The 24,187-nt window shown below is 36.6% G+C and overlaps 1 protein-coding gene across 7 annotated transcripts in view; it reads right to left on the bottom strand.

Moving 5' to 3' along the window:
• The window catches only part of SLC39A10 (solute carrier family 39 member 10), a 57,021-nt gene that overhangs the window by 7,494 nt on the left and 25,340 nt on the right, over positions 1–24,187 (bottom strand). For 5 of the 7 annotated variants that reach the window (XM_075512171.1, XM_075512169.1, XM_075512170.1 and 2 more), the window contains 8 exons: positions 16,883–17,953; positions 15,617–15,818; positions 9,894–10,063; positions 8,658–8,876; positions 7,145–7,265; positions 4,833–5,216; positions 2,867–2,947; positions 848–1,038 (listed from right to left, as the gene is read on the bottom strand). In XM_075512171.1, the coding sequence (XP_075368286.1) occupies positions 848–1,038; positions 2,867–2,947; positions 4,833–5,216; positions 7,145–7,265; positions 8,658–8,876; positions 9,894–10,063; positions 15,617–15,818; positions 16,883–17,944 (2,430 nt within the window). In that variant the 5' untranslated portion in view covers positions 17,945–17,953. Of the gene's footprint in view, positions 1–847; positions 1,039–2,866; positions 2,948–4,832; positions 5,217–7,144; positions 7,266–8,657; positions 8,877–9,893; positions 10,064–15,616; positions 15,819–16,882; positions 17,954–20,657; positions 20,758–24,187 lie in introns of those variants that run through there. The other 2 variants (XM_075512172.1, XM_075512176.1) reach the window with 2 other exon arrangements.

Below are 24,187 nucleotides of genomic sequence, written 5' to 3'. Positions count from 1 at the left end.
AAAATCCAGGGAAGCGAGGCATCTTTTTCTCTGTATATTAAAACAGAAAGAGCATTACAAAATACCCCCAAAATGAAAACTGATCTCATCATCACTGGGCTTGGGAGACACATGAAGTGAGAAAACTGGCTTATTTAAATGCAGCTCTGAAGCTGCTTCGGAGAGAAATCAGGATTGAATATGGACTGATACCATGTGCACAAGTGCATTACTGCCTGAAGGATCTGGATCTACTGTGTACACACACTAAATGTAATGTACCTGTAGCCAAGTCCTTGAAGCAGCAGTGTTTTTCCACCAGATAATTTTTTAAAAAAGCTAATCACCACAAGAGCCATGTATTACCAGCTGCCCATGTTAAGGGTTCAGACTAAACTTTCCAGAATCAAATACATGAAGATTAGATTTTAGTGAAGAACAATTCTAAATACTGGATGGAACTCCAGCATCTAATGCCCCATTCACAAAACTAGAAAATCATCCTATTTTTATTAGTGGGGAGTTGTTATTTTTATTAGTTTATTAGCGGGAAGTATTGAGTGTCTTTCCCAGCCCCCTGTAGTTTTTGTATTTCAACAGGAGTCACTGGCAGACTTCGGTAGCAGAAACCCAAACAGGCAAGCAACTACAGAACTTCACTACATCTCTCAAAGTATCTTGCAACATTTTACAAAGCCATAGAACAGAAACAGCCATCCACTGTCTACAGATATTTTATGTGTTATAACAAAAAGTTCTGTTGTAGGTGCCATTTCAAGTCCTATGTTTTATGCATGGAATGCAAAAATGACAATTTTTGTCATAAAAATTGCACAAAATTTTTTGCACAAAACATTAACAATCTTACCATGTCAACCAATGCCACATAGAGGAACATGCCTGCGGTGATTGCAAAGATCCACAAGGTGATGTTATTAGCATACTGTCCCACCGCTGTGCCTATCAGCATCCCTACGTAAGCCATCATGGCAGACAGGAGGTTGTACACAATAGCTTGCTTTACTGTCATACCTGCTTTAAGAAGCACAGCAAAGTCACCTAAAATGGAGACAGAACACAGGGGTTTAGTATCAATGCTTCTCAGGAGAGGAAGTAGATAAATTAGCCTACATTTACTATCTCACCAATCCAAGGCATTGCCAAAGTAAAAATGCCGCTACAGAGGCTCAGAGGAAGACTGGGCAACAGGATATGACAACTCCTACAAGAACTGTATTTATGTGCAGCAATCCCTTGATTAAAATATGACTTAAAGGTGCCTATTCATCATGCTGATTGTCAGAAAGGTAATAGTGATTAATGGTTGAAGGTAAATGGAGGAGTCTATATCTGGACCTCCCACAGAGGATACATCTGTGCCTACTTCAACCAAGTTGTCTTTACTTCACAGAAGTTCTTCATGGCACATAAAACCAGAGACTTAGTTTTGATCAATACCTGTGAAAATTCCTCTTAGCTATATACACCTCATTGTGCAAATTCAGGAGGAGGATAACGGCCCCACAGAAGGTGACAATGAATTTGAGAAATATAGCACTAGGAAAAGGAAGAGTTACATTCAGAAAGAATGACTTCACTTCCATGCTGAATCAGTTTGCTGGTTTAAGACATGCCAGGTTAACCTGTTTTATTTTGAATTCAGGTCAGCTCTGCTGAAATTGCTGATAGAGGTAGATGTTCTATAAAGATCTAAATTTTCATCTTGTATTCAGCTCTGATAGTTTTACTCTCTTTAAACTGAACTCCTGTGAATATGAGGAGTGAAAGATGATCTGCAGTCATGAGGGTAATTAATATAATATTCTCATGTCAGACATGCTAGAAATTAATGGCTCAATCTAGAATCAAAACAAAAAATACGTACAGTGAACTACTCCTTATACAAGGTTAATTTTATCATGTTAACCTAGCATGTTATAAGCACACCAATATATATTGCAATCCTTTATATACTGCAGCAGCTTCACTTAACTAACGATTGTATAGCACCGTTGTCAAACCATGAACATCTGCTCTATTATTTCCCATCTGTGCCCATTACTTACCTTATACTCAGTATCTGCCTATATAACATGCTTTCACTCATCACCTCTAAAGGTTTTTGAAGTACTTGTTTTACCTTACTTTCGATCACTCAGAGCTAGCAGCTCATCAAGCCATCTCTTACTTGTGCGAGAACACACACAGTTTAATCTAGCACAATTCCACGTTACTGGCAAAAGAGACGATGGCTCCTCTCTCTAGGTGCTCTTTTGTAAGTCTCTTGTAAGGGTGCACTAAAACTTCATGCAATGTGCCTTACGGCTCACAGCTAAACAACAGGTTTCATCATGGTTAGCTAACCCCAAGAAGAAATATTTCAATTAGGGGGAAGAATCAATGGCACCAGCAACAGTGCCTACAGGCTTTACCCTAAATAGTCACCCACACCTACTGGACTCAACAGTTGGTACAAAGCATCTTCTGAAGATCTCCACAAAGAATTTTACTGACGTAAAGTTATGTTTACATATATAACTTCACTTAACTTTGCGTAAGATCATGCCACACAGAGTAGTGTGAAACTCTCTCTATAAAACGCAGAGCTGTAACACCAAAATGTAAACTGTATGCTCCTAAGAACATTTTAAAAAGATGCTCAAGCTTACAGAACTGCTGTAACTAGATACCTGCCAAAATAATCCTGTATTAATATCCTCATTACATACTCTGAAGCAGTATTGCACCATTACTCTCTGAAGTTCTGGTCATCCTTGCAGCATCCGCATTGCATTATGCTTATCAGGATGAGTATCACAACAGCTTTTAGATACATATTTTGTACAGATGAAGAGACTGAACACATTGAGTTTATATAATTAGTTACCTAATTCATGGGGAAGCTCATGACAAAAAACTGCTATAGATGTACTAATTCCTCCTGTCAGTCCAGCACTAAAAGCTGCTCCTAGGAAAAAAAAAAAGATTCAAATGATATTTTACTATTTTCAAGCCAGCAAATTTAATCAACAGACTTTCCAGAGATAACACCCGTCTGTTAGAATGCACGCTCTAATATTTTTTCATTATCTCTTTGTCCTGTCTGTATATAAACTGAAAATTTGGGAAGTCTCCTGGATATGCATTACCACTGCATACTTTATTACTCTGTTTATCTGAAAGACAAATCCTGGGAGAGAACACAACTGAGCAAAACAGAGACATAAAGGCAACAAGCTAATACTATTAATACAACAAGCTAATAGGCACCACTTTTACATTTTTAGGAACTCTTAAGTACATCAGGACAGTTAAGAACGCACATGAGCAGCAGTCTAGCTCTCTTCTTTCCAGGTTGGAAATCTAAACTAGTATTTAACCCATAACCCCTCTATTTCTTTTATGCTTATTTGTAGAGCCCATATCAGCAACATTAATAAGCCAGATGTGGAAAATACGAAGAAGAAAAACATTGGCATAAATCTCTTTCAGTAACTTTTGTGTAAACTAATTTAGTTCAATCATCTTTAAGTTTGTACCTTAAATAGTTTTGAGATGAGAAAACTGATACTAAATTTCTGTACTGTAGCAGAGAAAGGCACAAGAGCTGCCTGCAGTGAGCAGTCAAAACAGGCAAAAAAAAGTAGAAAGAGAAGACACAATCTGAAGACAGAGAGGAAATTTAACTTTCCTCTGGATTCCTCATAACTTGATATATTAAGAAGATGAACATGCTTTTCTAAATTCTACATTTTACCAAAGAATCAGCTGTTTGGGCTTGACACAGGAATATTTAGAAATGGAGTTTCAATACAGTGAAGTTCTCAACAGATGGCGTAGTGAACCTTTGTGGCCTTAGAAGCCACTCTCTAAATGCCTTACCTGTTTAACATGAAAATGAAGCAAAAAGTTAATTTTTATGGAGTTTAGTTTCTTTAGAAATTGTTTGGAGAAAGTGGAGAAGCTGTAGTAGATTCCATCGTTAACTCCAGACCTTAATAAGTAGCTTATCCCCCATCCTTCAAAATGGGTATGTTCCTTCTGCTATTAGTTCAGAACCCTGCGTACTCTTAGTAGCTACCTTAGTAATAAATTAAAAGTATGCACTTCAGTACTCTCACCGTCATTTTGACTTGTATGACAGATATTCAAATTAATGTGTTTTACAGTTCAAATCACATTTAGAGTGATTTAGAGTGAGTGATTTAGAGTTAATGTGAATTAACGTTGATTTAATAAATCTATTAAAGTCTGTTTGGTACTTCAATTTCTTCTACATTTGGCTAGAAATAAATCTATACTGACCATAAGCCAAAACAATACTTTGCTCAAACAAAAATTAAATTATCCTTAGTAGTACCTTTTTTAAAATTATTTTGGTAACCTGACTTATAGTACATTTATTGTTTACAAGTACTGTATAATTCTATGTATTAATAATAATAGAATAGTATTATTATAATAAATAAATATCATTATAAGTAAGACTGAAAGGAACTTATTTATTATTTAAAGGCATATACTAAGACCAAACAACAAACGTGCATTACATGTGCTCCACAATTCATACGAGGATTTGTCTGCACCTATCTTCTATCTGGCAGAGATTGCTACTGTTACTACTATCAATACAGTAATCTTGGTGGAAATAGTCACAGAATATTAACAAAGGGAAGACTATTACAACTGAGGGCCTTTTAATTTCTGCTCTGAAGGAGATTAAACAATGTCAGTAACCACAGGAGCTAACTGGAAGCCTTACCTGTGATCATTACATTACAGTAAGTAAAATACTGCCAAAGGTACTAAAGGTAGGAAGAAACTGTTGAGAAATACTCAGTGCTTTTGCTTACCGATTGCTAAGCCATCACTAAAGTTGTGAATGCCATCTCCCATAATTACCATCCAAGCAATATTAGCTATCCCAGTATCTTTCAGGTCTTTTCCAGAATGACAGTGGCCATGGGAATGATGGGAATGTTTGTGATGCCAGTGGTGACTGTGTTTTCTAGCTATCATTTTGTCTTCGCCATGGCTGTCATACTCTGAATCATGAAGATCATGCTCTTGAGCAGCATGTGAGACATCATTGTGAGAATGGTGCATATTGTTGTCCTCTTCTACAGACAAGAAGTTTTTGGGAGGGGATTCCAGCTGGCCATCTAAATCAGTGAGTTCCGTTTCATTGAGTCGATCTTCAGACAAAACGGAGTCGTCTGCTCCTACATTGAAGCCAGCTGGGAGAGACACTGTATTAGTTCTCATTTAAAGTATCACCAGCAACTACTGCATCATTGAGCTAAGAATTTAACTGCTTTGGAAAAGCGAAAAAAGTATTTTAACACACACCAATCTACTAACTTTGTTGTCAACATTCAGCCAAAAAAATGTATTTCTCACTGCCCCATTTTTTCGCTAATTTGCGTGTACAGCATATAGAAGTCTCCACTACAAGGCAACAGCACTGTATCCATAGCACACAAAGTCAGTTTTAGCCCAACCTGGGTTTGTATCTGTAATTTTGCTACTGAGGAAGTTTATGGTTCAACACTGGAGAAGGGAAGTTGCCAGAACGGTAATAATGTCTCATATGCTGTAGATGGAATCTGAATGGCTCAGGAAACCTTAACTGGCTACTCTCCATGCATGCCCATACAGGTCACAACTTAGCCTTCACTGAAGCTACCAGGATCTGCCAGTGATACAACAGATCTTTAAATAGTTTCTGTATTGCATGCATCTTTGTGTCAGACACTTGTGTCATACAGTGAGCTCCTTCAATGTAGCTCATTACCCTGCTAGCAAAGCCATTTTTACAAAGAAATACAAAGTGAAAACAATGCAGAAGGCATACGTCCATGAATTTTAAGTCTACTAATATTTCTGAAGTATTAATAAATAAATGAAACTGGCAGTCTATGCTCCAGGAAACAAAACCAGTTGTGGAAAAAAAGCAGTTCTGGACAATGAAGTTATTTGCTCGCAGTAATTCAACAAAAATATTTCAGAGTCAAAAGTAAGCAGACAGTAAGCGGGATTAAAAAACCAGGCTCAGAGTACCTAAGCAGCAGACAAAGAGTTCTAGATAAACAGGCTCTTAAACATCATTTGGAGGCTGCTTAAAAAGAAATGGAATGGCCATTCAGGTCAGTGGTAGTGGCACTGCAGTTCAAAATTCAAATTCAGCGTAGGCTTCCAGTGCCTGTAGTACGAAGGATTTACTGATCAGAAGAGTGCACTTTCAGAGGAACAGTGTTATAAAACTATACGTACTCCATGTTAGGAGAAGCAAAATTCCTCTGATCACCCGTTAAAAGAAAATGAAGACATTTCAAATATATGTACCACCACCCTCACAGCTGAAAGTCCTTCTATGTTCTAAGTCAATGTCCCAAATCCCATTTTAAGTTGTCTGAGTGGAGAAGGCTGCAATTCTAACCCTCCCTTCTACAAACCAGTCAAATTAACAAAATTGCATTTGTATAAATATAGCCTATGGATTCTTCATCAACAAATAAATTCAGGAGCCATGCAGGCAATGGAAAGGGAAGTTTATAAAGCAAAGCCCTTCCCTCACCCCTTCAAGAAGGGCGATATCGCATTCCTTCTGGGTACATACTGCGTGACCATTCAGACTGTCACGAAGGAACAGTACGTGAAAGTTGTTTTGGATACTTGAGGAATATTCAGGATACTTGATTGTATTTATGAAAAGAAATTAATTTTGTTTAGCCTTCTCAGCCAAACTATAATTGGTCACAGGCTGGAATCTTCAAAGTGTAACAGATATCCCCTTTCAGGTTGTGTGTTCATTTTTGATCTAATTTTTGCCAGGGCTGAGCTAGTCAGGCACAGCTTAACCAAAAACCAGCCCCAAAACAAACAAATAAAAAAACCCCCAAAGAACCACAGCCACCCAAAACCTGACTGCTTCAGAAGTCTGAGAACCATTTGTATGGCATATTAGGAAGTGTTCAGAGTGCCCTCAGATCTAAGGAAAACAAAATAAAAGAAGATTTAATAGGGAAAGCCTATTAAGTCTTATTAACAATGATTTGCATAATAGCAGTAAAACTGTACAAGAGGTTACATGCTACATGCCATAGGTTACGTGCCATTACTTTGAATCTCGTAATCAGAAAAAATTCTGAAAATAAACGCCTACCTGCAAGGGGTTTGAGCTGAAGCCAGTCAGCGTCTGGTCTATTATTTAATTTGTGATCGGAAAGTTTCCTTCCAATTGGTGATTCTTCAGTCTGTTTTTTCTTGCACCATTTCTGCTTACTCTGCAACAGGAAACAGGTAACATCTGGTTTGTAAAAGGACATCGATGGAAAGAAAGAAACTGAAATGTCGTCAAAAAATCTCTTCAACATAGACTAAGTTACTCTCTCTTAATATGCCTAACAGAAGCATGTGACTACAGAATATTAATCTTTGTAAGGCTCAGCAACGACATGTATCCCAGTGGAAATTCTTAGCTACCTACCACAGAATCTATCTCACTCACAAACACCCACACGCACACACAGACAATACTTCCCTTCAGTAAATGAGTACATTATGACAAGGATTGCTCTAACAGCCCAGAAACACACGTATGTAGAGTTATTATATTTGCTTAGTTTGTTTAAGAAAGCAAGCATGCAGCAAGAACAGCTCCTCTCTTTTGCTCAACTTAAAGTTTTGTACTCCTATAACTTCCTTGTATTTTCCTTTAGAGAAAAGCTTGCTACTTTCCTGTCTGCAGCCCATACAACAGAGATCACAGATTTGCCAAAGCAGCCTAGGGAATTTAATTATTTAATTAATCTCAAAGAGGATATGCTCAATGTGACAGCTTTTGTCTCTTTATCAGAAGATCTAAGAAATGCGTCCTCCAACACAGAAAATCTTTTGCTGCCTGTCCAGCTGAGGCAGCAATTCTGATGAGAAACAGCGAACTTAAAATTTTTCTGTGCTCATTTTGGGAGAAGCAGTTATAGTTCCACCAAAATCATTTTCTCCTCAAAGTCGAATGATGGAGACAAAAGTTAAAAGTGTGTTTATAACGACTGTTGAGAGAATATGGCTCTTCGGTGGCTTGAATTTCTACCCACTGTCACACTGCCCCTGAGGTACTCGCTATCCTTTTATACCACCATCACAAATACAGCATGCTCCCAGCCCTAAAAAGCCAATCATTTGCAGGGAAACAAGTTAGAATTTGATTGGCAATTTATAGAAAGCAGGAGGTCTGCAAATTCTGGCTTTTTCTCATGTGGAAAAACTGAATACCTCCATCACACAGGCATCGTTAGCTAATAGTATACAGTTAAATTTCTTGTGAATTGTCTGACAATTGCCTGGCTCCACTACCAGTTCTTTCTTTCATACTGTCTTTTGTATTTTTGCAAAAAGATCACAGTGCTTTAGAGAAAGAGCTGTAATGTGTTTTACTTAGATATACTTCCAAATATATCTGGCCAAAAAGCTGCAACCTCCCCCATCAGATTTCTACTTTGTTTTCCCAAATTACCTTGTTAAGAAAAGCAACCTCACATAAAATCAAACAGAATGCAGATTAGCAGCACTTGTTCGTGTTCACAGAATAATGAATCATCCACAGACAATGCCCAACACTCGGAAGATAAGTTCAGGTAACATATTTTAAGATAGCATGCAGTTTTAGCGCGTACCTTTTGTTTATTGTAATGCTTGTACATTCTTATACAATGTTCAATGATGAACAAAACGTAAATGCCTCCAAGTGCCACAAGACCCTTCAGCACTGGATCATTTTCTTCTAGAAAGCCTTCACTCTGTACTCCATGTCCGTGGGCATGTCGATGAGAACGCTTGTGTTCATGAACATGACCTTGGCCATGGTGGTGACTGTGGTCGTGGCCTCCATGTGACTATTCGGAGAGAAAATAATAACACAGCATGACCTGGTGCAATCAAGGAGACTGAAATGGCTCCGAGCTCAGATGACAGAATACGTAACCTTGCCAGAAAAGTAGCATAAAAAGACTTTAAAAGTTGGCTTGTTTTTTTTTTTTATACAAACACATTTTACCATAGAAATTTTTCATTAGACTATTCATTACCCTAATCAATAAAAAGATGTTTCTCTAAGAAATTTTAGGGGAGGAGGGGGAGATAATCTAGCTTCAGCTTTTTTCTGTCACAATGCTAAAGATAATGAGACTAACACTCAGAAATGTCACAAGGAATTACCATTCCTACACTCCCACTAGCAACCAAACCTCATGATTTTTTTAAACTATTACAGTCAATTACAGCCTTAATTCTGATCTGAAATATAAAATTTAAACTTTTTGACCAAAAATTTGTATGAAAATTTACACAAAGAAAACATGTAAACATTAGTCTTTTTGCTAAAAGAATTAAAGTAACAAAATTTTAGAAAATATTTCCCCTTCTAAGAATTACAGTATACCATCACAAATTAAAAACTGCTTACCTTCCCAGTAACTTGGACAATTTCTTGATTCAGTCAGTTAGAGGTTACTTTCTCCCCAAAAGCTAGTAACCAGGAAGGTTAATCTCCCTGAAATACTTTAGGTGGTACTGATAAACAAGTATCAGTAGACAAGAGTCAGTAATACTGCTAAATTTAAAATACTCTTGTTGGTCTCATTAGGTGTTTTAAAATACTGTGACAGAAGTTAAACTATGAATACACAACTACTTCTTTTCTTTTCCTTTTTTTTTTTTTTTCTTTTAAGAAACACACATTTCCTTTCTTTTTGTTAACAGAAAATCTCAAACACTGTTTCAGGATGTCCCGCATAGTCTGCAATCTACATCTGCATCAGTGAATATTTATTTGTTGATACTTGTCAAACAATTCTTTGAATATTCTATATACAGTTACAATTAAGAAAAAAAGGTAAGGAAAAAACACTCACGTGTGGCAACAGATGGAGTAGTGCATCTCCGCTCATTGTTCCTACAGCCAGAGCTACCAAGAAAGTTAGAAGAAATTTGAAGCACCATTGGTTAATGATGGGAATCAAGATCACACCTAGCAAGGAAAGCAGGCTAATGACGGTGATAGAGATGATACCACAAAACCAGGCTGTGGGAAGAAATGAATACAGAAAGGTTATCAGAACAATACTTGTAAAACTTTTAAGACTGATGAATGACTTTCAACTATCTCTTAAGAAGGTGACTTTCCTTTAACCTAAGTTGTGTGATTGTTCATTCAAAAGCTGCTGAAAAATACGAAGGCAGTACTGAAGTCCACAGCAAAAATACACAGGCTTATTCACAGTACAGTACAATATAGTGAGACATCAGAAGACAATCGGCTAAAGAGAGCCCAGCAATTCTTCCTGACTGTAAGTTCCAGGCTTACTTCTGTAGCCCTTAGTGAAACATAAAAAGCAAAAGATTTCCTGTTGGAACAAAAACATCTCCGCTACTTAACTTACTAGGGCTCTACGAGTGCGCTAATTCATATTTAACCTTTGTTTTTAACACGATTCTGATGCAAAATTTAACTGGAATCAATATTTCTCCTTTGTTAGGAGTAACATGTTCAGTTAGGCACCATTCTCTTCACCTGGTGCTTTGAAACACACATTTTTATTTATGAGAACTAAGTAAGACTCAACCTTTGACAGAGGAACTTTAAAATCAAATGCTATAGTAAGAGCTTGAAGAGCTGAAAGCAACTTGCTACCAGCAAAAAGCAGTATATACTTTTTCTGAGAACCTCTATTGTCATTAGAAGAAAAAGTGATAATGGGATATGGTACACTCAACATAATCCTGCTAATTAGGGAAAATGTGCAAATTTCTATATGACATGGAAAAGGAGGAATTACACAAGAAAAAGATCCTATAAGCAAAGCATGGCTCTTGCAGTCAGCATCTCACTCTAATAAAATATTTTTTCGTCTACTTTTTCAAGTCATCAGTAAGGCTAAGAATTAAAAACTGTTGGGCTTTTTCCCTCTCTCTGCTTCTCTATCACTTCTCTTGTTTCTTCCCATCACAGAAACTTCAAAGAACGGTAAGCAAAAACTATTTCATTCCAACAATACAGTTCAAAAGGTTCACAGTCCCAAAGACAGGAATAGTTGGTGCTCCTATTTTACAAACATTAACTGTTTGCACTGAGATCTTTCATGAACATGATTTCCTCAACCTGAACTTTTTTTATTTATTTATTTTAAGTTTTAGCCTAAATGTTTCGGGTTTTTCCAGTTTTTTCCTAGCTTCATTCTTAATAAAAAATGTCTACACAGTTTGCCAACTTTAATGAAAGTTAACAACTCCAGATTTAAAATCATTAGCACCTCCATACTTTGATGCATGATCTGACTTTCCTTACATCTGTGAAGGTCCACTCATTTTTGTGGGGGAAAACATCCTGGGAAATGGGGAGGATGGGAGGGAGATGAGAGGAGGAATGAATATGTTATAGCTGCTGAATGAATTTTATAATTTAGCAGTTGAATGTCCCAAGAATTCTATCTGTACCAAAAATGTTACAGGTCAGATTTGACAAGACTTTGCCACTGGAATTGTGGCTAATGCAGGCCTGGTCTGGTTCAACACCAAAACTTACAACATCTGCTGTTTTAAATTTTATTCTGGGATATTCATTCTTACAAAGTCTGTAGCTGTCATTCCACAACAATGCAGAAAAGGAAACAATCCAATTCAAATGCGAAGGGTGCAAGAGCACATCCACCAGGAGAAACTGATTGGAAAAAGCTTTAGAAGGTACGCAGCATACACTGAAATGCATATTGATACCGAAAGGAGAACAGAGTTGGTGAAAAGGCAAAGACTGCCATCAGATGAGGATCTAAAAAACAGAAGTTGGAAAATGGGAATACACAAGTAGGTCTCGAGTGCAAGCAGGACCCTGCTGACTAAAATACTGCCACTACACAGCCTTGATTCATCCCCAGAGCACTTCAGTCATGTACTCTGGATTACCAGGCTCTGCTGAAAGAAACAGCACACATGGACTTGTAATTCAATACTGAATCATGTGTGCATGCACAAGTAGCCCAAATAAAAGTTACACAGCCATTTGGCAGGACATTGGATCTCCAATCTGGACACAGACATTATGTATGATGTTAAGTGCCAGGTTAAATGACCAACAGCCTTACATGGAGAAAAATGGAAAGGAGATTATGTAAACTGGCTTAAGTTTCATCTATCATAGCATAGATTTGGCAAACGCATCTCTGAAGGGCTTACATACTCTTATGAATGATACAGTATCTAAACATGGCACCATGATTAAGATGAGGCACATGAGAATTAGAATACGGAATCTGTGCATCTCTCAGATCTTAGTCGTCAGCTTCTGTTTCTGTTTAAACTCTTAAAAAAATGGTATGGAACCAAAATTATCAGCAAAAGGTTGCTGTCAAGTCAAAGATAAAAAATATATTATATACAAAAGCTGTGCGTGACCCCACAGTTACACATATGTACAAACACTCCTCGTATAAAAAGGATACTAAGGGAGACTGACAACAAAATTCTGACACAAAATTTTATTTGAAGGATTTCATTCAACTGGAGTGTTTGAAACACTAAAATATTATGGAAGTGGAACTAATATGCAATATTATGAACACTGCAAGAGCTCCTAAGTTATAAAAGACCTTGGTGTATAACACTCCTAGGAATACTGTAAAAAGCTTGGTTAATGAGGTGAAGTTATTATGCACTGGCTTATAAAATATTTCTGTGGAAAAAAAACAAGAGGGAGGTGACCGAACAATTTCTTCAGTAAGGAACCTCTGTTCAAACAGTGGGTAGCAAACAAAAGACAGCTGCTCACACCAGATTTGGACAGCTATCTGCAAATTAAAACGGACTAAAAGGCTGGTAGGGTAGACTCCTCGGAAGGCTGAGAATGGTTAGCTATCTGCAAGCTTTAACAAGAAAGCAAGCTAAGCAAAAGCCTTCCTGGGTTCAGGGAATGGTAAGCTCCAGGGAACACCTGCATCTGCACAGGCAGATTTACAAGATATATCTGATCTGAAATACTTCTAATCAACAACTCTAACTTATCTCCATCTTTAAAAAAATTGCTCACTGTTTACTTGTATCAATTCTATTAGCTTGATTTATAGCAGGGTATACCTTTCCTTTTAAGTTCAGTTGTTTAGGAGGCCTGAATAATACCAATGCCACCTCTTCCAACAGGTACACTGTGAAAGCTCAGCTGTGCGTATAAGCCCTTGAAAATCCTCTATTAGAAGATGTTACAGAACTATCTGTAAATTACAGGAATAAAACCCAACATGGCGTCGTAAGTTTTTGGTCATCAGTTAATTAAATTACTTTGCTTTAGAAAACTGCACTATCATAACTAATGGAAACCTTACAGGTTAGTATCAGAAGCTGCAATGGTCTATTAAGTTTTTTTGAAAGCTTTAATTAAAACTAAAGAAAACCACAGAAAACTAGTGTTTAAAAATGTCTGCATCCTCCTAACTTTGGCAAATATTTCTACCTAAAAATATTTACATTAGCTCAGGCAAGCACACATTTTCATTTTAGTAGAATCCTACAACCTGTAGGTTAAGTTACTCTATGACTGACATTTTTCCTACACCTCCCACAATCCCCATATACCAGTTAAGATTTGTTATTTTGTGATTCACTTCCTTACTTAAGAAGGGAAAATGATGATTACATCAACTGAAATCTCACTGTAGTTAATACAACAGTATACAGCAAATTGTTATGAAGAACTATTTATCATTATCTAATCAAGTTGACCTGTTTTAGAGGTTACTGTTTGTTTTCAGAGCCAAATCAGTAAGTTAAAAACCAATTTTTTACAACTAACTGGCAAATGTGTTATTTATATGCAAGATATCAGATGCCATAAAACATGCTTGTTTACAACAAGCTTCACTAATTTTGCAAATTAAGTCTCTTAAAATGTTAAAGGTCTTCAAGCTGAGTTATTCATCAACTCCCTTACTCATTACAGAGAAAGAAAATGCATTCTTTTAAAAAGAAGCACTCATCTGTAGAAACTTTCTAATTAAACTGGTTCAAAGCATGTGAAACATGACAGTTTTGTACAGGGTTTCAACATTTTAATTCGCAGAAAATGCTTAGAGCTACTCTACAAATCCTCTTGGTAATAAGGCAGGGGTCAACCCTTACTACAATGAGACTACCCCACACAACCGTTTGCTGCCATATAACACACACAGAATTCGGTTTACAGCAATCTTGAACAGTTAACAAGATAGTAGCTGTGTCACTATAGGAGATTTATGCATAACAAGTTAATTATTTTAATGACTCCAGCATTGTTAAGAAAGATTACCAGCAATGCATTCATTCCAACAGTTATTAACATCTATGAGAATGTAGTTACTTCAAGCTTTATTTCTAACGATGCTAATAAGCACCTATGTACTAATCAATATTCACAATTACCAATATTTTTATTTTCAAAACATGGACATTGTATCCAAGAATTTTTAGATTTTTAATATTTCACCACAACTAAACATCTGTCAACAGTTCCATTATAATTTATGAAAGATAGCAGTAGTAAACGTATATTTTTAAAAGTATACTCAGCTATGAAATCACAACAATGGATGCTGCCCTTAAAAGAACTGCTTTAACAACAGTAAAAATATTTTTAGCTTAGAACTATGGTAAGAAGGAAAAAAGTCTACTGATTTTTACTGAAGGCACACACACACAAAAATTAAAACTGCCAGAGGATTTTGATTGAATACTTCTCATATGCTTAAGAGAGGAGTAGTATAGCATAATTGACATTGGAAGTCAGAAAAGGAAACTGTTGTTGGAAATGGCAATTTAAATGCTATTGTATCTTGCTTAAGTCTTTATATTTCTTAAGCTCACAAAAAAATCTGGATGTCAATTCTACAAATTTGCATCACTGCTAGAATATAAAAACGTTAACACCTGAAATCATATTTTCCAGTGAACTAACTGTTATGAAGGTGCTGTTCTCTACTCCTGAATGAATATATCCAGGTCAAAGTTATTAAGAAAATTTGTGCCAAAGTAACACTGCAACTTTCCAACTTTGAGATAAACATATGGACCACCTCAGTCACACTAAGAGAAAAAGCCGTAACATATTTTAAATGATGGAAATAACCCAAACTGTGGGTGGACTTGCTCATCCTTAGATGTCCTTCTGTCTTCAAAGATTCTGTACCTTGCCTGTGTTCCTACCACAAAAGAGTCCAACATCTAAAGATATGTGGGAAGAATCCAGGCCAAAATGCCTGGGCCATAGGCCCAATGACAGGACATTAGGCCTCAACGACAGAAGATGAAAAAAAGAAATAAAAATAAGCAAACATAAAATAAAAAGTGAAAATACTGAAAAAGGATAAAAATGTACAAGAAAGAAAGGTATGCCTCCCTGAGCCACGGTTACTTAGGAGAAGCTATTATACCACCAAACAGGATGCTATGTCTCCTGACTTACAAGAGCATGCCGTCTCAAATTTCTTCTGGTAAATGTTAAATTTCACCCATTCTTTACTCTACAGCCAATGCTAAGTTGTATGACATTTCAAACTTTGAAGTTAATATTTACAATGCAAAATAATTTTGAAGGCTTTAGATGTTACACACCTACCTGATGCACCTGTTTTATCTTTATTCTCAGTTGATGCATTTTTACTTTTCATAAAATCATCAAGCTCATCATAATGTACAATACAAAGTCTTCTCTCAATCTGGTATAGCAAAGCAGGACACATGTATATAAACAATTCAGGAGATATTGGAGAGCTGGTTTCCAGACCATAGTACCGTAGCAGCTGGGTAACATTTAAGCACTGCAAGCACATTGTACAAAAAAATTAAATATGAAAGAAACTGTTTCATTAAAAAACTACAGTTATGGAAAATTTAGCATATAATTTGAGAACACAAATAGAAAGTAGAAACTCTGGCCCACAACATTCCACCAGTGCTAAAACATGTCTAAGCTGATCTAAGTGGTTTATGAGGGGAAAGAAACAGTAAAAATATCTGCACTACTGACTCAGTCTCCAAACACCTATATAATTTGATAAATGTCAATGAAAATGAGTTTCCATATTCTTTACCATTACACAGTACGAGCAACGAAGAAAGAGCAACAGGAAAGGAGTGGAAGAATATAAATCCAAAGCAGGTTTTCCAACACTTCTCTTTACCTACCAACCTTCCATGTTTGGAGTTTCACTTTTTCATTCAGTTTAAAACCTCAAACTCGGCACTCACTCCATCCTCTCCTATTCTGACTTCTAGTTTAAAACCATGATATCAAAATGCCCTGCTTCTGTAGTTAACTGTAAGGGGGAAGGGAAAGTATATTTCCCTGGCAGAAATAATGGATGCTGAAGGGAGAAACAGAAGAGCTTACACCGAGGCACAGTGCTACAGAAGCTTCATCTACATTGCTTCACAATCTCTTAGGACAAAGAAATTAGAAGCATGTTGAAAAGATGCAGCTGTTTCTTCTAGGAAAGAGTGTCTATGCAGTTTCCAAAAATGTTAATGATCTTAGATTTAGAAAGAAGTCCAAAAAAGGTGTGCGTATGGAAGTATTCATAAATATTGGGAGGGGAAAAATCCACCTGTAAGCAGGGTATCTCAGAAAGCTTTAAGTATCTCCTTTATACAGATAAATAGGCAAGAAGATAGATCTCTGAGAGAAGGTGGGCGATGGACAGACAGAAATGAAAACCCACAAAGTAAACTCAAAACCGTGGCAGTGACCTTTAGCGTTTTCACTCTGCTACCTGTATTACACAACAGTCGCAAACGTGCTTCTGTGATATTTGTGGGTATGCACCTTCAATTATTATGTAACAACAGCGAAAGTGAACTTACCGGTTCTCCATTTCATACTCACCTCTTCACGATCACGTTCATCTTCATTATGATCCTTATGACTACGCGTCGAAAAAATAGCATGTTTTCTTACACTAATCTGCTTATGAGGTGCCTCTCGCTTGCTGGTATGGTGGTGTCCATCCTCATTACCTAAACTGGAATCTTGATGTCCATGACTAGTAGAACGATCACTATTATGTTCACGATGGTGTACATGCAAGTGAGATGCATCATGTACGTGATCGTGTTTATGAACACGATTGTGCCCATACTGATCACCTGGATCACGATCTGGGGCATAATCCCGTGTAACATCTCCTGAAGTCTCACTGATCTTCTTTTGCTTCTTCTTCTGTTTCCGTTGTTTTCTTTCTGGCTGATCCTGAGTTGTGTTTGTCTCTGTTGAAGGCTCATGGTTCTGTTCTCCATGGTCACGATGACTAACTGAATCATTATGAGAATGATGTGTACCATTATGGTCGTGATGATGTAGACGAGGGTGGTGATGATGGTGATGGCGACTCTGGTCATGAACGTGTTTGCCATCATCTTTTACTGATGGCACTACTGCGTCTCTCTCAGGGTCACATTTATGATTTCTCTTTGCAGCCATACCAATCATGGTTTGGTTTTCTGATTCTGAGTGGCTATGAGGATGGTTATGAGAGTGAGAATGCTTTCCTTCCTGTACTTCTAAAGCATATAAGTGTGAAACATGATCATGGCCAATATCATCATGATTTATCATCACTACTTTTACCTCTCCTAAACCAAGGCTTATTAACAGTTTTTCCAGGCCAAAAAAAGATAATCTTCCATTTTCACCGTAACGATCAAAAATCTTTTCAATGTAGTATTTTTGTTCATTTTCAGCTTCCAACGTTGAAAATTTACTCGGCATAGATTCTGTTCCTCCATTCTGGAAGTAGGATGCATTTGAGATCTGATAGTCATTATGGTAGTGTACACGTTCCTTTTTAGGATCATGGTCATGTCCATCTTCATGGCAATGATTGCACTGATGAAAGATAAATGTCAGCAAACAAATGATGCAAAATTTTGTGTGCATGTGTACCTTCATCTCTGTTTCCTATAAGAAACACAAGGGGAAGCACTTAGGTGTAAAAGCAATCTCAGCATTTGTACTACATGAGTATCAGTCTGGTATTTATTTGTACCCATTGAATGACTCACAAATCTTTTTAGATATTGGTGTTAACAGAATAACGACTGCAGTATTTTTACTGCAGAAATGGTACTAATGTACTTTTCTTATCCAACAGTAAGATAGGCTCTGTGTATCGTAGAGATGCAGTCTTACATACCATACTTACAGGAGGCAGTTACAAGAAAAAGATCCATATTTACAGTCAGTCAGAACACTTTTTGTGTATATTTTCAGAGGCATCCCTGCTTACCTTAACTTATAATATTGAAAATCTTGTTAAAACACAAGTTACAAAAGAATAAAAATTATTTAAAAACAATAATACTGTCTGTATTTTCTTATTTATGGGATGACAGACAGATAATACGGTTGAAAACCCAGACATCATTTGTTCTCTTATCTGCTGCTAAAGTACCTCCACTAAACACACACACTGCACAGTTCCCTGTTTTGACTGGTAATTAGTAGTTTAAAAATCAGTTGTAATTAACCAACTTCACTTAAATGTTCGTATTTTTAGTACTTTTTACTTACATGAGTTTACTGATTTCAAAGATCTACGTGGACGTTAATTTAAAAATAAGGTTATATGGAAAACGTCTGTTTATGTAACTCAAAAAATACAGTTAATCCTGACACACTAGCTCAGAGTAGTTAGTACTGATTTTTAGAAATTATATCATGTAGACAATGTGGTTTTCAATTTAGTATTAAATGTAAGAAATTTGCTATTCAACATCAGGTAATGAAGAGGACACTGCAGAAGTCTATCTTGTGCTCAGAGTTGAAAACAATTCACTATTTTACAAAATATGACAGCTTTATTTTGTTTACATCTGCTAGCAAAAACATATAAAACGAGAATAATTATTATAAAAGAAACTTTTAAGAAAAAAAAAAAATCCAAGTTTATGTAAAAATGTTATCAAACTAGAAAGCTGAAGATAAGCCAAGAGCTGTATGTTACAACTTCTATTTTCTAGACACTTATTTGGGTAGAAAATAACCTCTAAAATACATGTTTTTTTAAAAAATAAATAATTATTTAAACACTGCCAGGGTTTTCTAGCAACACTTAATTTGTTCTGTTTGGTAGCAAGCCAAATAAAATGTGTAACATTTACAGCAGTTCTGCTAAACACATGTAGTAGATAATCGAGCCCTCCTATCGGCAAAGGAGCAGACAACCAAAAAACAAGGAGCACGGAGGTTCCCAATCAACAGTTGAGTGCCTATTTTGAACAGTTTAACAGAGCTGACTAAAATAGACAAAGGAACCAAGTACAGAAGTTGGGCTTTTACACATGACTAGTTAAATTTAGAATATGACCAAGAAGGAAATGACAGCTGAGAGAAAGGATAAGGGCAGAACTCCATCCACCCTGCTTTCTGTATACTCAGATGCTACCAAAACACTGCAGCAAATGCAAGGATGTAATAAAGTAAGAGGAAAACAGGTCACGTATGCTTTCATCTCTTTTTACACCAAAACCAATTTTGGTTCCTTATGCGCACCTTGACTAGAGCTGCGGCTGACCCTACGTTCACAAAGATGCAAGCGACCTGGTCAACGCATCCTAAAATGCTACTGACTTTCAGACAAGAATCGGTAAATTTAGTTGTCCTTCTCAGGCCCACCCCAGCTGCTAACTAAAACGTGCTTTGTGAAATCAGTCAGGAAAGTGCTTTGCAGCGAACCACAAACATTTAAAGTCCATTTTAATTTCCTAAAATATTAGCTTGATGCTTTGCGCTTAAGCACTTGCAACCACATTATTGCACCAAAAAAAAAATCTCTTGGAAGCTCCTATACTTGCAACAGGTTGGCAGAGAAAAGGACTCAGACAAAAAAAAGGAAAGGGCTACTTTTTAATGACTTTATATAGCAAATGAGTTAACACAGAAAACTGGAGAAAAAGTTTCTGCTGTTAACCTCTACAAATACAAAAGATGAAAATTCACTTTCCACTGGAGCTTCAAATGCTTGCAAGGTTTAAAAAAAGTAGAACTCTCTTTTGCAATACTGACCCCCAGTTACAGATGTAAGATCAGAAGAATATCTGTCAAATGGACGCATCTGCATCAAAAATTGATGCTAGGGTGATCAGATAGGTCAATGGGTAATCATTGTATACTACTGTTTTATTTTTATAAACAACTGTTCAATCATCAGTCTGGAACAACCACAGTTTGCCTCCAGTTCAATCACCTACATTCCAGTTACTGATTTAAGGGCTGTGACAAACCTTTTCAATTAATTTAGTATGATGAGTTCATCCCCAAAATTTCCCAAGATATTATTTTCATATAGTCTTTTTCACTCACGGACTCTATTTAAGGCATCCTTAATGTTCTTATAAATAAATCTCTGGGATTAGTACGGAAACATGAAAAGGATCTCAAAGCACCTTCCAGAAGCTTTTTTCATTCTCCTTTGAGGAAACAGGTAAGTACAGAATTGTTACTGTGGAGTAGAAAGAAACAAGTTGCAAATCTTTATCTAAGAGTCACTGGACTGAGTCAACCCTCAGATTGTATGATTGTCTGGAAACTCATTCCATAACCTTTAAATAAAGAACATACGCTCTTTCTCACACAGGCTGAGAACCTGGGCTCTGTGACTTACATCATCCCAGAAAGCAGAAACATTCTGGCAGTAAGTACAGGTACTGGATCAGGAGTATGGCTGGTGACAGATCAAGAGAGCTCCACATTTCTATAGGAATATGCTGATTTTCACCAACTGAGGATTTACAATGTTGAATGTTACTTAAAGCGAAGAGCAGGTTCAGGATCTGGAATAAGCAGTTAAGGTACATGCAAGACAAATGAAAGCCCTGGGAGAAAGATGAACTTATATATGCCTGCACTGAAGATGGCAGCAGCAGGTAAGTACATGCAATATACTGTAATGCTCTAGCAAATTGTTCAGTATCTTTTTAACTTCAGTTTCTCAGTACTGAAAACAGCATCTCAAGTTTAAATAAATTCAGTTACTCAAAGGATACTAATTTGGTAGGTCAGACACCTTTTCTCCATTATTTGCCATATAATCATAATTTAACTAGAACAAGCAAAGTCAAATTATTCTAATTTAAACAAGCACGATCCAGACTAAAATATCTCTACCAGAAAATTCATGACTAAAGCATGATCATAATCCTTTTCACAGCCTCATGATCTTTCTCATGTGACTGTCTCACACAATACTACTAATACATTACTTTGAAACTTCAGTCATGCATCCCTAATTGTGGTGTTTAGCTTTGAATGGTACCTTTTCTCCATGCCCTAATGGTTAAAATCATTTGTAACCTATGATCATGATTCATTGCTGAAATACAAGAGCTGAGCATCAGACCAATTTAAAAATCAATTAGATGTCTCACTATTTTCAACTAAAATAGTAATAAACCTAGCACAATATTTTTAATCTTCTATTATATAAACTTCTGTATCTTCTATTGTAACTCTTGTTACAGAACAAAGATGCTTACTTACAAAACAAGCATACCTATCATAAAAAGTCTCAAACAGAACAACTACTAAGAGTTGATTATTTATTTGTTTCTTTTTAAACAAGCTTCATTATTCGCTAGGCAGTTATAAATAGCTGTCATCTTTAATCTGTCAGGCAGTATTCGTACGTGTAAAATACCAGAAAGCTGAAGTCTAAATCCTACGCATTTCAGTGGCACAGAACTGTATATAGCTGATCTCAATGTAAGAACATTAAGACTCTCAAATCCCTCAAAAGAATACAGAAGGGCAGCCTGAGGACAAGGCTACACCAAAGCTGAAAAAGATTCCAGATATTATTGCTGTTAGCCTTTGCCTTATTTTATTCACTCATTTGATTCTGCGCTGGCTCCCCTCCTTCCCTCCATAGTTCAGTGATGGTCTGGCACCCAAAATGGTGAGACACGAGGGAAAACATCTCCTAGCTATGTGTTGGGTAAGCAACTACAACACCCGTAGGCCAGAGCTGGAAATAACAGCACCTACTACGTTTTGCTGAACTGCAAACAAGAACGAGACAAGTCTTTCAGGACGCACTCAGGCAGTGGGACAACCCCACCCTAAGTCAAAGTGCAAAGTTAGAACAAACGTGTAAATTTACAGTGGGTGACATAAATAGTTGTGCCACACCAACTGACTTTTCAGAAAACGCACACAGTGCTGCCAGCTGCATCCCCTCCCCTCCTCATTCAGCAATGCCAGCAAATCACGCGTACTAAATGCAGTACTGATTGCACATCCATATACAAGGTTTTTAAATCAGAGGCTTGAGGTCAAAGTACCTGAGCCGTACATCAGCAAAGAGTTATCTTTTCTGTATGGGAAACTCACAACATCTCTATGCTAAACCACTGTCTGCCTATAATATTTCATCTATTAAACTAAATGCACCTCTGACGAAAGTTGTTTGGGCGTTTTTTCCAGCCTTTTTCATTCAATTTCCCTTGGATTCCTGAAACTTCTCCACAGTGCCTACTATTTCAACTGTTCTTCTTTTATAGCATGTTATATTTGAGAAGACTTCATTTAAAGCCTGAAATACGAACGTGATTTTGGGGGACATTTTTGTTTATTTATCACCAACTGCTCCACTGAAACTAGAAAACTAGTTTGATAGTTAGGCTGTACTTAAAACAAGAAACTTTGATTCAAATAATGTAGTCATACAAAATTCAAACTCAATTGAAAGTCTCATCTATCATTTTAGTGTTTGCAACTCACATACTACAGCATTTTTTGTTAGTTTACAACACTGACTAGAATATTTTAAGTGCCCAACTTTCTTTCCCCCACCCTTTTTTCTGTCTGCTCCCAGCAATTTTAATAACCTGAAATATGTGTAACATAAATGCACTGGATTTCTCCCCTTCCCATGCCCCTTCCCAAGTTATTTTAGTTTCTCTCCCTTTTTGTTCAACTTTCTTTCCTTGCTTTCTCTAAAGAACGTTCTGCCCTTCTTTTTCTACCTGCAGAAGAGATCTTCGAAAAAGATCTTTGACTCTTCTAAGTAGTTACTCAGCTTGAATGCCACAATGACTGAAGTGCCTTAGCAAGACTTCATGGGCAACCAGAAGTTTCACACCAAACAAAAATACCAAACACATGCTTCAGTGAAGGGAGAACTGAGAAAGACAAAAGGTGTTCAAAATAAAGACAAGGCAATATTCTTACCAAACTAAGATATTCTCTCTGGTCAGCGCTGAAAAGTTAAGCACTCATGTCATTCATTTCTATGAAGAACTGCTCAGAGTAATAGCTCTATGAGAAATGGCAATTTTTTTAAAAGAGAAGAGATAAATATTTCTTGAAATAAGTCTACTGACTACATAAAGACAGTTTTTCTTACAATTCCTGAAAATTAAAATTCTTTCTTATATTGCAGGTATTTACTCCAATGTACATGCAGGAGAGATGCCTGCAGCCCCCCACCACTTCCACTCCAGCAACTGTGCAATATTTCATACTAATATTCAGTTCAAAAAAAAGGCTGGAATCTGAAAATCCAAATGAGCCTACTCTTTTTTTCCTAAATTTTAAATTTTTAACAAATGCCAGAATATAAAGTCCTATTAATCTAGCACACATTTTTAAGATAAATGATTTTTAAAAAATTATTAATGTGAAATGAATATATTGCTGTTACTGAAAGACACTTTAAGAAAGCCATAAAAGCATTTAATTAAATAATAATCTCATTTTGTTTTATCAGTCTTAAGCTGACATTAGCTTATGGATATACAAATAGGAAAACATGCTACAGATCTAAAAAGTTACAATTAACAATTTCTAACTTTAGTTCTCACCCATCTCCTGTATTTTCTTCCCTCTTCAATTTCAGTGAAACAGGTTTGTGGATTTAAGTAAAACTCATTCATTTGAAGATCTACAGCCCAGTAGGAGGGGCACCTTGTAAGAACAGACCATTAACTAATTGATCCAAGCCATATTTGCTAAGTTAATACCAGATAAGACTTAAATAGTACAGAAAGCATTTATGCATAACTGAACACACCACGAAAACTTTTTAAAAATCTGAAATGTAAAGTATTTGAAATGCCAAATCCCAAGCATACTAGAAAATGATCCTAAACTAACACGGTAGCAATCTACTAGCTCAGTTATCCAGAAAGGGGCATT

Source organism: Mycteria americana, chromosome 9 (assembly GCF_035582795.1).
Source record: "Mycteria americana isolate JAX WOST 10 ecotype Jacksonville Zoo and Gardens chromosome 9, USCA_MyAme_1.0, whole genome shotgun sequence".
Taxonomy (NCBI): Eukaryota; Metazoa; Chordata; class Aves; order Ciconiiformes; family Ciconiidae; genus Mycteria; species Mycteria americana.
This window is presented reverse-complemented; position numbering and strand designations above follow the sequence as displayed.